The sequence below is a fragment of the Fukomys damarensis genome, unplaced genomic scaffold (genome assembly GCF_012274545.1).
Source record: "Fukomys damarensis isolate Sample0158 unplaced genomic scaffold, DMR_v1.0_HiC HiC_scaffold_16, whole genome shotgun sequence".
Classification (NCBI taxonomy): domain Eukaryota; kingdom Metazoa; phylum Chordata; class Mammalia; order Rodentia; family Bathyergidae; genus Fukomys; species Fukomys damarensis.
The window spans coordinates 113,291,308-113,307,018 of record NW_022900928.1 but is presented as its reverse complement, the minus strand read 5'-3'; the positions used below and the strand labels follow the sequence as shown (position 1 = coordinate 113,307,018).

General features: G+C 35.5%; 1 protein-coding gene across 7 annotated transcripts in view; it reads right to left on the bottom strand.

Annotated features, from left to right (window-relative positions):
* Window positions 1-13,971, bottom strand: part of Spag16 (sperm associated antigen 16) — a 1,007,960-nt gene extending 993,989 nt beyond the window's left edge. For 6 of the 7 annotated variants that reach the window (XM_010616032.2, XM_010616034.1, XM_010616037.2 and 3 more), the window contains exons 1-3: window positions 13,764-13,971; window positions 3,608-3,654; window positions 2,109-2,204 (exon numbers count right to left, since the gene is read on the bottom strand). In XM_010616032.2, the coding sequence (XP_010614334.1) occupies window positions 2,109-2,204; window positions 3,608-3,654; window positions 13,764-13,890 (270 nt within the window). In that variant the 5' untranslated portion in view covers window positions 13,891-13,971. Of the gene's footprint in view, window positions 1-2,108; window positions 2,205-2,595; window positions 3,009-3,607; window positions 3,655-13,763 lie in introns of those variants that run through there. The other variant, XM_033764606.1, reaches the window with a different exon arrangement.
* Between the last annotated feature and the right edge of the window lie 1,740 nt (window positions 13,972-15,711).

Here is a 15,711-nt window from a genome sequence, read left to right as displayed (position 1 = left end):
GAAAGGAGCTAAAGGTGTAGGGAAGGTGTAATACGTAGGGGAAGAACAAAAAGGGAAAAGAAAAAAATGTGAGAGAATGAAAAGATGAAAATAAAGTGTTTGTAGATGGAGAGGGGTGGAGGGGGTGAAGGGAGGGCAGAGGTAAGGGGAAAAAATGAGAATCAAGACTTGCCATGTAAAGGTACATGATCCCAACAGTGAATGTAACTGTACTGTATCCCTAAAATGTACCAATAAACCCAATAAAATTAAAAAAAAAATGAACTAAAGATCTAAATAAATGTTAAAACAGAAACACTCCGCTGAAAGATAAAATAGGTAAAAACTATTGAAAACAGAGGAATAGCCCAGGACTTTAGGAACAGAAGCCAATTATACAAAAAAATAACACCAACAATCAACAAACAGGATTTTATCAAATTAAAAAGATTCTTTTCAACAAAAGAATCAAACAACAGATTGAAGAGACAACCTACAAGAATAGGAAAAAAATGTTGCCAGCTACTCCTCAGACACTTTTCAAAAGAAGTACTAGTAACCAAGGGTATGTAAAAATTGTTCAATACCTTTGGAGATTAGAGAAATGCAAATCAAAACAACCTAAGATTTCATCTTATTCTAAGAATGAATTTCGGCTATCATCTAAAATGAAAAACAATAAATGGTTCCACTGTTGTAAGGAAAAAGGAACATTTCCTCATTACCGGTGGGAATATAAACTCATGCAACCACTATGAAAGTTACAATTCCATTTGAAACAGCTATATCTTGTCTGAGTATCTACCCAAAAGAGTCAGAGACATAATATTACAGTGATACATGCATATCCATATTTATAACAGCATAACAAATTATAGCTAACTGCAATCATTTCTGGCTTCACAAACTCCTCCTTTTTGAGATTTTATAAAATGTTTTTGAATAGATAAATATTTGAAAAAGGAATTAATGGATTTCTAAACTAAGGAAGTCTGAAAAAGTATAAAAGATTGAAATAGGTGATAAATAGTGAAGTCTTACAAAGTATTTTCCATTGAGGAAGTCAAATCTGCAGCTGAAAAAAATTATCCTTTTAATTAATGTTGCCATAAAAATATAAAGTTCTTTTTAAAAATTTTTTTGCTAAGTGATTAACTTATAATCTATTTTAATGCAGTTTTCAACTTTTTTGGAAGTGCATTAGCTTTGTCTCATGGTGACAAAATACCTAGAAAACAACTTAAAGGAAAAACATTTTACTTTGGCTCATAGTTCCAGACTTCTCAGTCCACAGTCAGCTCGCTCTGAGGCAGAAACATCATGATATGGCAGAAGAAACCTGCCACCTCATGGAAGCCAGGAGGCAGGGACAGCAAGGGTGAACCAGAGAGAAAGGGGCCAGAAATCAAATGTAGTTCCCATGAAATACTTCCTTCAACCAGAACCCATCTTGTGCTTCCGTAACCTAAATGAAGTCATCAAATTATGACTCATCAAGGGATTAATCAACTGCTAATGCTGGAGCACTTAAGATATAGTCACCTTTCCAAAGCTCCACCTCTGAACACATCAGACATTTGGGGGACATTTTAGATCTAAATCATTACAGAATGTTATTAGTCTTTGAATTGGTATGATAGTACTTTTAATTGGTATGATAGTCAAAAAGTATGCCCCATTATAATCCTCAATGAAATTAATTCATATGCCTTACAAGAAAACACTGTATTAAATGGTCCCTGTAAGCTGAATATTTCTATGATGTAAAAGATATAAAGTGTCTATAAAACCACTTGTATAACTGCATTATGATACCAAACTCTGGGCATGAGTGTTGAAGGATTTTAGTTTAATCTGCAATGAAGTTAATCAGGTAGAGTTCTGAGGGGAGGTGTCACTGCCAAAAAGTAATGCCAGAGTAGCTGTGATGTGGAGGATGGTAAACCAAAGAAGAATAAATATGACTGGTGACTTTAAGTAAAAACTTGGTGACAAACATAAGTTAAAAATTCATAGCAGGTGATAGGGTTAAATTTAATAAAGTATTTAAAGTTTAAATAACTTTCAAAATTTCATATAAAAAATATTACTGCAAACCTACAGCCTACAACACTGTTCAAAATTCTCACCAAAATTTGAGTATCTGTAGTCTGTTCTTGAACAATCTGGATTGCTCTTGCCAGATCCTCTTCACCTTCTGGGATGCTGAAATTATCATCTGGTATCTGGATCACAGAGGAAGGAAGAGTGAGGAGAAAAATAAAGTTTTAGGCTGTCCTTATCTGTAGAGGACATATTCTAAGACATCCTGTAGATGCTTGAATCTATAGATAGTACCAAACTCTATTGTATTTTTTCCTCTACATACATACACATGAAGTTTACTTTAAAACTAGATACAGTGAGAGATTAACAATAAATAAAATGATATAGGACAATTAATAACAATATACTACAATAAAAGTTATTAAAGCTTATGATTTATCTATCTTTTGGGTTTTCTACTTAATATTTTTGGAATGTAAATGATCATAAAATTCTAGAAACTGAAACACAGATAAGGAGAGACTACTGTAATTCATTTCAGAAACAGTATTTCATGACAAAGTAAATTACCAAAATAAATATACTTTCTGTAAGACACCACATCATTCTAAAGATCTGTGAAAAACAGAGGACCAGTAGACAGCTTTCTTGCTTCCTTGTAAGTGAATGTCCATCCCTAAAATTCAAGATTATTTTATCGGCAACTGCTTTTATCCATTTGGCAAATGCAGTCTAACAATTTTGCTGAAAAAATGTCGGGCTATCTGAATGTGACCAATCTCTCTCCATCCGTGGTTTTCTCCATAATTAATTTTTCAAAGCAACAACAGGAAATCTCTAAATTTATTACAAAACAAAACCATTAAGATTTAAAATGGAGGGGTAATGTAATGTGATTACATTAATGATAGCTAAAACCTGTAACATTCTTATATGCTAAAAACTATTTTCACCCTTCACATTTAAGTCAGTCTATAACTGCATTTGTTACATACAGTGCTATCTTCATTTTACCAAATGCCTGTCCCTCAGTTTGCCCTGTAACTTGCTTATCCGGGCTTGTATCCACAAGTTGCCAAGGTTGCTTTCACACAGCTTCACTCACAGCTTCTGTCACAGAAAAATGACTTTATCCTCCAGTCTCATCTCTCCTGGGGACAATGAATAAATGGACTGCTTTGAGATAAGAACTATACTTCACAGCAGTACAGCTAAGCTACAAAGAAGCAAGAGGCCCAAGCTCCAAATGAGTAGTGGGAATCTGGGAATCCCTGCCAAGAGCAGAAAGGATGATAGGAAATGCTTCCTGAACAGAGATGGGAGCCTACAGATCCTTGAGGTGAGTGAAAAGCTGAATCTGAAGAAAAATTAACAAACAAACAAAAAAAAGCAGAAGTAGTATCTAATAAAATACTTAAACAGAATCTTCCCATCTCATTCTTAACTAGGTGATAATACCTATTATCAGCTCAAAAGCTAGTGTTGCTGTAGAAAAAATGCTTATGTTTCAGAAAATAAAATCAACAGTTCATAAGAATGACTGAAAAAAATTTAGATTAAACATCTAAAATTAACAAATTACCTCTTCATATTCATAATCATCTTCAGATGTTTCAGTTATAGTGACTTCTAAATATTTTGTCAAGTTTTAATCTCAAAAAATATAGAATGCACTGTATTAAAATGTATATAACCTTAAAATACAATATTGGATCTAACTACCTCAGCCAGAAGTTTGTAAATACATGTAATTAATTTCCAAAGAAATTTGTCTCCATATACCTCTTTGGTAACAGGGATCAAACTCGGGACCTTGCACTTGCAAGGCAGGTGGTGGAACCACTGAGCTAAATCCCCAGCCCTAGACTAAGATATTCTAATTAGTATTTTCTACACAACCCACATCCATGAAAGCTACGCATTTCTGTTGGACTACTATCTAATCATTTCTAGCTGATGCTAAGAATGCATACAAAAATACATATAATAGAAATTTAAAGAAATGTAAAAAAACAGCAATTTTAAAACGATCATAAAGTCATACTAAAATTTCCAGGTCCTACATATATTATTCATAACATGACTTTGTTTACTGCAAATGAAAAAAAAAAGCATACAATATTTAAGTATAATTGAAAAACACATTTACATGTCTCACCAATAAAATTTACTTAACTCGCACTACATCACTTGACTACCATCCTGTCTATGATGCTGTAATTATTATTATGTCAATTTTACAAATCAATATCAAAAGCACAAAGTGCCAGCTAGGTCCAGAGTTGAGAGTCAATCCCAGAGGATCAGGATTTACTATTTAATACTGCCTCTCTTTATTCAGTATGTGGTTTTGTGTTACATAAATACTTGAAGTGTTTTCCAATTATCTTCATAGAGTTCTCAACCTCTAAATTTATTTTTGTTACTCAGCTGTCTCGTAAGTAATCACTTCACTTTCTGCTTTATCCCCTATCACTTGGAGGAGACACTTAAACCTAGATAAGTTACTAAAAATCCTTAGATACTGGATATCTGCCCCCAAAAAATCAGTATTTTATGGTCAAGTTTAAGTGTGTCTCCCCATAATAAGGTGAAACATAATTAAACTAAAAAATAATTGCATAAAAGATCAAGCAACAACCACATAAAATGTTACACATTCAGACAATCCCCCAAGTTTAACTCATCCATATTAAGTACTACTAGTAGTGAAGTTCCTGCTTGTGTTAGTTACCTATTGATGCAGACATTTCCAATAGCATCTGTTTCATTCTCCTGTAATCCCTTGCCAGCAACTTCCCTAGACACATGAAGCTTCTAGTAGCAATCTGTTCAAGGTATTTAATCTTTCATTAACAGACATTTTAAAATACTTCCAACATCTCATCAATTACCAGTTTCAAAGCCACTCTGATAACTTTAAAGCATTTCTTATGTTAATACCCCACTCCAGGGATCAAAATCTGCACCTGTTATTACTGCAGATAACCAGCTACCTAAAATGTCAGGGTTAAAAGAATAAGCAAATACTGCCATCACAATGTGGATGTACCTGGAGGACATTATGCTAAGTGAAATAAATTACACAAAGAAAATAAACACTGCATGATCTTACTTATATGTGGAATCTAAATGAAGTCCAACTCACACAAATAGACAGTAGAAGTAGCTATTAGGGGTGGGAGGTTAGAGGAAATTGGGAAATGCTCGCCAAACAAATAAACTTTTAATAAGTTCTATGAACAATGTGATAATGCTTACTACAGTTAATAATGTGTTGCATACTTGACATTTACAAAGAGAATAGATTTTAAGTATTCTCACCACACACACACACACACACACACACACACACAAACATAACACAGTACATTAAGTAGCTTGATTGTGGCAATAACTTTACAATGATCTAGACATGTGCTTTAAAATATCACACTGTATACCCTAAAAATATGTGATTTTATTTATCAAGTAATCTCAATAGAGCTTTAGAAAAGGAAACAATCACCATTTTTGCCTCACAGTTTCTGGTCACTTAGTTGAACATTTGAATTGGGGTTTCTCATTAAGTCAGAGTCAAGATGACAGCAAGGTGTCAGTTATCTGAAGACTGGGCTAAAGCAGCAGGATCCACTTCCAAGATGGCTCACTGAAATTAAACTACGTGTTGGCTGAAGGCCTCAGTTTTTTTCCCATGTGGCTCTTTCCATAAGCTGCTTGAAACAACTTCAAATACTACTCTTATAGTATTCCAAGGGGTTAAAGCCAGAATGTCTTCTATAACCAAGCTTCAGAAATCATTTTTTTAATATCCTATCAGTTACATAGATCAACCTTATTCAGTAGATAAATACTATACAAGACCATGAATGCTAGGAAGCTGGCTAGCTACCATACTACTTTAAACAGCTTCAAGAGATTTTAAAGAGGTAATACACACACGTAAAGCACTTAAAATGATATGTGGCTTATAGGAAATGCTAGATAAGTATTTGTTATTACTATTTTCCTGAATCTCAGGGGTTGAAGTGAAGGGAGGGGAATGGGGAAATAAAAGAAGCAAGATATATCATAAACTAGTACAAATATCCTATGATGAATGTTATCAGTATGTGTATCTAAAATATACCAATAAATGGTTTGCTTTAAAAAGGAGTAAAGAATTACAGTGTTTACAATGTACTTTCAAATGGCTTTAGGAAAAAAAGAAAAAGAATATATAAATATACAGAGAAAATGAGCAAAATAACCACTAAAGCAAATATGGAAATGTTAACACTTCTAGCTGAAAGGTATATTTCTCAAGTTTTTTGTAGGTTGAAATTTTTTTTAATAAAATGAATGAATGAGAAAATAAAGAAAAATGGAAAGGGAAGACTATCTATAAAGAAATCTCATAAGTCTCCTATGCCCTACTTCTCCCATAGGTCAGTTAAGATAAACAGATAAGTAAAAAAAGACATTCTAAATTATCTTCCAGTGTTACATTTATATTTTCCTAATATATTTTTATTTAATAAGATAAAATTTCCTAGAGTTCAGCTAGAGGAAATTAGTCTCTTTCTATTGAGAAGTATGTCCCTTCACAGAGAAAACTATAACAGGGTGATTTTGATAGCAATCCTGTCTTTAATTCTCCAGAAAAGCAATGCCATCCTGCAAGCTCATACTATAATAACTTTCAAAATGAAGTAAATATCCCAAATCACCTGGACAGACCTTAAAGTTGTAAATAAGACAAGAACTGATGAGATTCTATGAGCTACAGATGCCACACTAGTTTGCTAAACACAGCAATATCAAGAAGAAAAAGTGATTATGTCTTCAAAACACTTGAAATATTAAAAAAAAATTTTTTTTTTGACTCCTACCTAATATACAGGGCAACAGATTTTTTTGTTTTTGTTTTTGGTACCGGGGATTGAACTCAGGTCCTTGTGCTTGCAAGGCAGGCCACCGAACCGCTGAGCTAAATCCTCGGCCCCAGGGCAACAGTTTTTAATTCTGCATCATATATTGTTCCCTACCCCAAATCAATAAAGATTATGAGGAAAATCAACTACCATTTCATAAAGTATGGAATTACTTTATTTTTACAACTACTCTGTGAAATTAAAAGACATATATAGTCATCCCTAAGCTGAAAATTTAGAAGCTGAATAAGAAAAATTAAGAGATTTTTCCTAGGTCACAGAGCTATGATTGACCAAGATAAGTTTCTCCAGACAAGTTTCTCCTGTAAAAACACATGAATTTTCTACTACACCTTACTGGGCCTACAGTAACACAATAGAAACGTGCAATTTTTATCAATATCCTAGGTCAGTAAGGGCTACCTATGGCACACACATGCCACAATGAGCTGTTTCTTATCACTGAAAGCTCAAAAAGGTTCACCCTCACTGTCCTAGGTAATGAACTTACCTATTTGCTTTCCAAACTCTCAAGGGGTATGTGACCAACAGCTAAATCAAATCACTTAGCTCAATTTGAAGACCAGAAGGGCAAACTATAAAAAAAAAAAAAAAAAAAAAAAAAAAAAAAAAAAAAAAAAAAAAAAAAAAACTAAAAGATTAATCCAAAGATTAATTTAACCAAAGTCAAGAGATTAATGAAACAAAAGGTATGTAGAGGACAAACTATCCAAAATGAGAAGAGATATCCTCTGATTGATATTTTTATGTAACTACAATATGATTTGTACAGAAAAACTTCCCAGAAGCAACTTATATATGATGTTGCAATGTTACTGAAGAAATAAATGTATTTGGCATCTATGTTTGTATGTGTCCATCTATCTGGCTAGCTAAAAAACGGACAAATGCATGAACTAATCCTAAAGCAACTCTGGGGCAGTTCACAAATATATAGGATATATGAAATATAAAAATAAATGGCTCTACATATTTAAAGGAGAATGGGAAACAGCAGAACTAAATTAAAGATAAAGATGAAATACATGTCATAGGTCTCATAAATTTTTTTAACCATGAACCACAGATTTGACTCCAAGCTCCCCAGCAGTCAGGATAGAGACAACTCAGTATCTACCCAATGAAAACATATGAGTTTTATGCAAAACATTCTCTTACTTCAAAGCCTCAGAGAAATTATACTTTGGGTCTTCATAAGGAAAGCACCCTGTATTGTATAGATATTAATTCTTGTGGCCTTTGGGGCAGTTTGAAAGATAGAGTAAAGGAGGTTCTGATTGGTCACTATGTGTGAAGTTTGGAAAGCAGATCTCTGCACAGCAATCTTGTCAGAGCAGAGAAAAGCAATTCATCACAAATTGGTTCATAAATAAAACCCTCTACTATGGTTCTACTCTTACAGAGCACCTTTCTCATCTGTAATTTTATCTCTTAGATAATCCTACACTTCAGAAAGCATCTATTTAATTAAGTTAGTCAATAGTTTCTTACAGAGTTATTTTTTCACTGGAAAAATAAGCTAGTCTTCTGGCTCAAAATCAGTTTCATAATGCCCGGCTGCAGGCCCTTACAAAACTCCTGTCCCAGTGTCTGCACAGTACTCCTTCTAAGAACATAGTTGAACTCCAGTTTCAAAATTCATTTTTATTTTCCACATCATTGCCCTCAGATCTGGTTCCTGCCTTTCTGAATGCTTGACTTCAACTGTGCCTAGTTTTCTAGTTTGCTTTTGCTCAGGGTACTTTTTGCAGTTCCCCTTTCTTTCCTGCCCTGAAACCACACCCCACATCACCACCTGCTTCCAGGAAAAACTCTGTATCCAAGAGACACAAGCTAGACACAGACCAAGGCTGGCACGCCACCACATCTGCACCTGTTACAGAAGGAATTTAGGAAGACTTGTGAGTATGCATAGTATAAATCATTCGCTGGCACTTGTCATTTGTTTCTGCACTCACAGTTTCTGCACAAGACTCTGACACTGTAAATCCTATCAGAAAATAAACCAATGTAACACTGCAACTGCCTAGGAGCCCTACAGCCATCAGCGTATTGCAGAAGACACAACTCAAACCATGTCCCTAGAAGCCCTTCAGCTGGACTAATGCATGGTTGACAATTAGTATGATGGGTTCATAAACAGTGTTCTCCAAATTAACCAGAGGCAGAAACTGGTGCATAATCTTAAGATTTGAGCAACAAAGTTCCTCATACACTAGTGTCTTCTGCTGTTGAACTTACAGGCAGTAATCATAGCCATCACAAACATCTTTCTAAAGAACTACAGTGAAACATAATTAAATTTTACTTGATTCCTGAAGTTACTCTAGACAAATTCACTTTGTTCATCATTGCCCTCACTTCAGAGCCAGTGCACACAGAGGCAACCTAAAATATAGCCTGGTGCCTCCACCCTCAATCAACATTGTACTTACTAAAGTGGAAAAATCCTATAAATAGCAAAAAAATCAAGTCCTCTTCCCCTTTTTCAGGTATGCGCTTATAAACAAAGCAAGTTAACTGAATAATAGACAAAAGTTGGCAACCAACTGGCATGCTGTCACTTTCCATGTCATTGTTTGCTTCCTATAGTATTTACCACTGAGTCTCCATGAGGTTTCACAATTCTTATTAACACCACATGGAAGAGAGTCACTAGCAATTCAACAGAATTGCCAAGAGTGGAAATGTACTGGCCATTCTTGTCCTAGATAACTATCACATCTCTTCTACCACAGAAACTGAAAATAACTTTCTTTTTTTGTTTGTTTGTTTGTTTGGTTTTTTGAGACAGGGTCTCACTATGTAGTTCATGACTGATCTGGAACTCACTATGTAGCCCAGGCTGGTCTCGAACTCACAGCGATCCTCCTGACTCAAGTCTCCTGAGTGCTGGGATTACAGGCGTGCGTCAACACGCCCAGCTGAAAATAATTTTCTTTCAACATAAAAGACCACAGTTATCGCTGTGGGTGATGGTATATGTCTTTTCCTACTTCTAAGTAAGGAGATTCAAAGATGTGGGCTCTACATATTATACTCCTACCTAAAAAAGGGAAGGGTAAAGTCAAGGTGTTTGTCTGCAGGCTTTCTACTCCAACTACAGCCCTCAGACCAGAAGTCCACAGTATTTACAGTCTTGCTAGCAAGGCAGAATGGCATTAAAACCTTCATTTAAAGATCCAGGGGAGATTCATATGCATACTAAAGTTTGTCTAGACAAGAAAACAGAATAAAATACAATTTTTCTAACTTAATAGCCTTTGACTTTCATACATATAATATTCAGCATTATGGATTTAGTAACATGACTTTTGGTCTACATTCTATATTCAGATTAGCCTTTTTATTTGAATGTGTATAGGGTACATATATCTCAATATCTGAGCACCCATGGACAAAGTAAGTTTTCCAATGATAATAAGAAATATATTATTTGAGTACATGATTATTAAGGACTTTACAAATATCTTTTCATTTAATAGTATAAACATTTCAGAGAAGTACCACTTTATAACACAAGGAAATGAGGCTAAGGAAATGATTCATGCAAAAGAATAAGAAGGCAAAGAGAGAAATCTATATACCCAGTTTTCTAATTGTCTTCACTTACTACAACAGTATTTATTTTTACCAAAAATTAAAGATAATAGCAAAATAATAAAAAGCAAAAATGGCAAAAGTTCAAAATTAATTAAAGCTATCAGCAAACATTACTATTTTGGTATAAAACTAGCTGGTGATTTCACTTCTGAAGACAAACATGAATCTTAAATGTGGCATCTAATATAGCTTGTATTTCAGAATGTGGAATCCTTAATTTTGCAGCTGAAAATTTGACAACTATAATTAATAGGTGATTTGGGGACTTCCTCCAGAGTTGGTTAGCATCATGAGAAAATTCTGCCGGGGATAGAAGAGATTTTTTTCAGTGGCCAGCAAATTTATCTTCACAGTATAAAAAGCCAAATTCTTAGTGTTAGAATGTATAGAAAAATGAAATCATCAAATGTTAATTAGAGAAGCAGAGAATCACAGTAAAGGGAGATGGGTAACTGAAACAATACTTTCAGGGCTCCACATTCCATTACTCTTCCTTGAACAAATAATAAACATCAATTAACCTTTAGCATTCTCAATGTAAATTCATTATAGCCTGCATCTGGCAGTTGGAAATCGACACTCCCAGAAGTCCAGTCAGGGGCAGCCCCCACCCATTACTACAGTTGAAAACCTAATTCAAGCTGTATTGCTTTCTTACAGAGGATGCTGCAAATAGTTTCCCAGTGAAGAACTTTATTTAGGATTCATGTATTCCATTACTAGATTTCTTAAAATTCTGGTGATAAAATAAGAACAATATCATGTATGTCTGTATCTGATATGGTAGAAATTTAAAACATAAAAGCAATGATACAGTGAAGTTCCCCAGAAGAGAAATAAGCACCACTGTTATAGCTAGGAGGTAACAGAGAGGGATTCTGCAATATTGCCAGGGTAGGAATTCTCCCCCTGAACATATTCTCTGAGCTGTTATGAAGAAAGTGAGGTCTATATTTATGGTCTATATTTATATTTATATTCTCACCCACCCTCATGTTAGACTCCGTCTAGGTATGCAGTTTGGGCTATATTAGTCCATTCATGTTCTTTAGGTTTGAATGAGCACAGGAAAGGGGTGAGGGGTTTCCTAAAATTTCAAGCCAACCTCTTTCAAAACTCTGTACAATACTGACACCCCATTGCCTAGTGCACTAGGAGCATCTGCTCAGCCATAAATAAGGAAAGTCAGGGCCAAATGCAAATTAAGTGATTAGGTACTTATACAAAGTAGAGGACATCAGACTTCTGATTCATTTCTTCATATTATAACTTTTATTTATCTACTGAAGTAGCTCAATTAAATTACCTGAGAAATAAAGACTTTAAACCCAAGAAAGTCTCACTTCGGCAACTACCATAATTGCCTTAAGAAACAATGTCAAATAACATTATACAATCAACTCCTAATTATGCATGTGAAGAGAGCCCAGGGATACCAGGATAATTGGCATTCACAAGTAATCCTCAAACTTCATTTTTACTAAGAGTTAAAGCCTCTCCCATGACTAAACCTCTTCCCTGACATTGAATATAGCACAACTGAATGCTTAAATGTTTAACTTTACTATCCCCTGACTACCTTTTGATTGAAAAACAAAATAGTAATCAGTCAACCAAAGAGAGATGAAAGAAAAACAAACGCGCTAGATGATTCACAAAATGTGTAATAAATTCTGGAAAATCAAAATTGCTTGTCTGTTAATGTGTGTTTTTGCAGAAGTCTTTGTCAATTGCTAAACGTTGGCAGCTGTTCCTCTAGGACCTCCCTGTAAATTTGGGAAATGTGATTTTATTCTTAAAAGCTTCATTACATTGGTAATATATCATGTAGTCACAAATACATTTGCAAAAAGTTATTGCATTGTGTTGGTCTCATGTTAACAACTAAACTATGTTTACAAAAATCATTTTAATACATACAAATTGACAAGATCCTTGGTTACCATTCACTGGCAAAGACACTGGATAACATTATGCTTGATGTAGATAAATGCAGAATATGAATCATTTTTTAACTTAAAAAGGAATATTACTAGAAAAGACAGCTGTTGAAGAGTATAAAACCTCATTTATGATACTAAAGTACCCACGTATTTCATTTAAAATGATTTCAAACTATTCAAACATATTCCTGTAAGAATCACTTTGTATTCAATAAAATACTACACACTTTCTGTAATCTTTCCACTACATTGTTTATGCCTTCCTAAAGCATGGATGTATAGAGAAACTGAGTTGAGACAAAAATAAGGGAGATTGTGGCCGGGCATAATGGTGCAGGCCGTAATCCCAGCACTTGTGAAGCTGAGGTGGGTACATAGTGAGGTCAAATCACCCTTAATTACACAGCAAGACGCTGATTCAAAAAACAAAACAAAATAAGGGATGTTTAAAGTTTTTTTGATATCTTTACGAATAAAATAAATATCTCTCTTATCTAACAAGAATTTTTCTCAAAATGTCTCCCCATCCCTCCAGTATCATTAATCTACATACAAAAAGGAGGGGTGCTCAAGCTTTACAAAGAAATACTGAACCTAATTATCCACACATGGTTATTCAATTTTTCTAATACTTCCTATTAATTGCTCATCGCCATTTTCTTCCTATCATCTCAGAGACTTCTCGATTCACTTAGGGGCACAAGAAAATAAAAGGCAATTATTGTTATTATTAAACAACTAACATTGAAACTACACAGGGAGGGGATGGGTCTGAGATAAAGTGTTCAATCATTGGACAACTGAGCCATTTACAGGATTCCAAGTGGGATAGTCTGAGTCTCCACTCATTAAAGCCTAGTGGCAGAAGTCTTTCCCTAGTGTCCTAACATTCCCCAGTTGAATTTAGAGCAAGGGTATTCTGAAAACTTGAGGATTTAGGAAAACCATTAAGTGAAAAGAGGGCTGACTCAACAGCTTTTGCTGCTTTAACAAGGAAACCAACCCTCCAAACAAAAATCTCTTGAGTGGTTAATAAGTACAAGGTCTTCCAATTCTTCTAAGAGAAACGGGGCAATTCCTAACAGGAGAAACCCACTGGGTGGCAACCTAGGGGAATGCTGTGGTAAAGAAGACACCGGGGTTCCCAGCAGCTCAGTGGACCCGGCCTCCAACGGCGACCGCAAAGGGAAGCGGTCGCCTTTGCCTCACAGGGTCCGGGCCGCTGGGCCGTGAAGGCCACGCCACACAGGAAGGATACGCTCCAGGTAGTAGGCGCCCTCTGCCGCCTCCGCGTCCGCCGTATTCCCGGCGGCGGTCAACCCCGTGCCCAAAGCTTCTTCCAGGACCCTCAGAGGAGAGTTGGACTGGCTTTGCTGAGCAGCCATAACGGCGACTCGGGGGCCGCCCCTAGCCGGCCTCTGCTGTTGCTAAGAGCAACGGCGTTCAGTACGCATCCCGACAGCCCCACGCAGTTCTCGCGATATCCCAGCACTTTCCCTCACCCCGCCCCCTGACCTGGACACTTTAGAATTCCTCCGGGCCCTCCCCGCTTCCCTGGTTACCAAGGCAACGTCGTTGCCTGGTTACCTGGAGAAAGTGCAGGAAGCATTTTCTGGAGTGGACAATATGCCAATCCAGTGGGGCTTGGATTACATCTTCTTACTATAGCAACTTGGTTTTCTTTCTCTTTGAACCCTAGTATTTCTTTCTCATTTCAGTTTCTTCCCTGATTTTCTTTGATTCTAACATGCCCAAATTGTAGCTGTTTATAGAACCCCGATCTTTACCAAAGTAAACCAGAAAAGAGAAAGACAGTCAGTGCTTGGAGAAAATAATTAATTAATTATAATGATAAAAGCAACAATAATAATAATGGGGAGGGAGGTCTCACAGTCATAATTGAGAGACTGATCCTGGAGAGCTACCAGATGCTCCTCAGATACTTAGCAGTGAAGATAATCACCTTAGTCAGTTTCTTCGCTGTCTTTAATGCATTTATCTGGACATCTGTTTTGACTTTGGTTTCACGTGCTGGGATTTGGAATGGTATTTGGAGCACTGGTTTTTGCAAGGTAAAGCTACTAGCATAAAATTGAGAGTAAAAGTAAGCCCATAATATGTAACAGATATTTGCCCTATCATGTGCAGGCCTATTTCTCTGACAGAATCTTCTTCAGGGTTATTTAATGTACATATCAGAAGAATCGTCAAGATCCTTTCCTTTGTGGCTCACTTTTATTCTACTCTTCTTAGTGAATGGTGGATGCTAAACATAGACTCTCGAAGTCCCTGTTTATTACCAAAAATAGTAGGCATTTCCTGTGGAAGTGAGAACCTGAGTGGTGGAGCCAAAGAGGCTACATTCAGAGCCTGGTGCCAACACTGCCTAGCTATGGAATCTTAGACCAAATTCTTAATACCTTAAAATGAGGATAATACTGCAGTAGTTCCTATCTCCGTGTTGAAAGGAGTAAAGCACCATAAAACATTAAGAATTTACTAGGCACATAGTAGCACTAAGAAATGTTGGCTATTTTTATTAAATTTAATTGATTTGATTGGTTATTTTTTAATACTCCAGGATCACAATTACACATAATATCTGAAGAGTTTATGTTTTGGAGTTCTTTTACCCACCTTTATTTGTCCTCAACTTCTTACATCAAACCTACTCTGGTTGTAGGGTGCTGAAAATACAGGAAAGGAATTCTGAAACTAAGAAATCCACTGCTTTTATCGAAAGTCTGCTCTTTGGTCAGAGGAACTCATCCCTCAAGAATATTTCTTATAAACCTAGGCCTGAAAAATGACCCGAGTAAGTGGACAGGGCCGTACATTTTTGTACCTCACAAAACAAGCAAAAGCATGAGAGAATTACAGAGGAGCATCTCTCAGAACAATTAATGTTCGGTTTGGTTTTTTCTTTTGTCAAAACAGCTCTTTTTTTTATTAGCTTTTAGATAAATAGTAGTATGTCATCTTCTGCAGAGAGGTTTGTATCCTACCTATTCTGAATTATATTAAATAAGGTTCTCTTGAGCCTCAATTTCCTGTTCTGTAAAAATATTTTAATACCTATCTTATTAAATCTAATGAACAAATGAATTAAGGGGTATAAAATGCACTTATCATGTTTATATATCAGATGCTTTCAATAACTAATTCACGAATTTACTTAAAATATACAAGTTGAATATTATATTTAT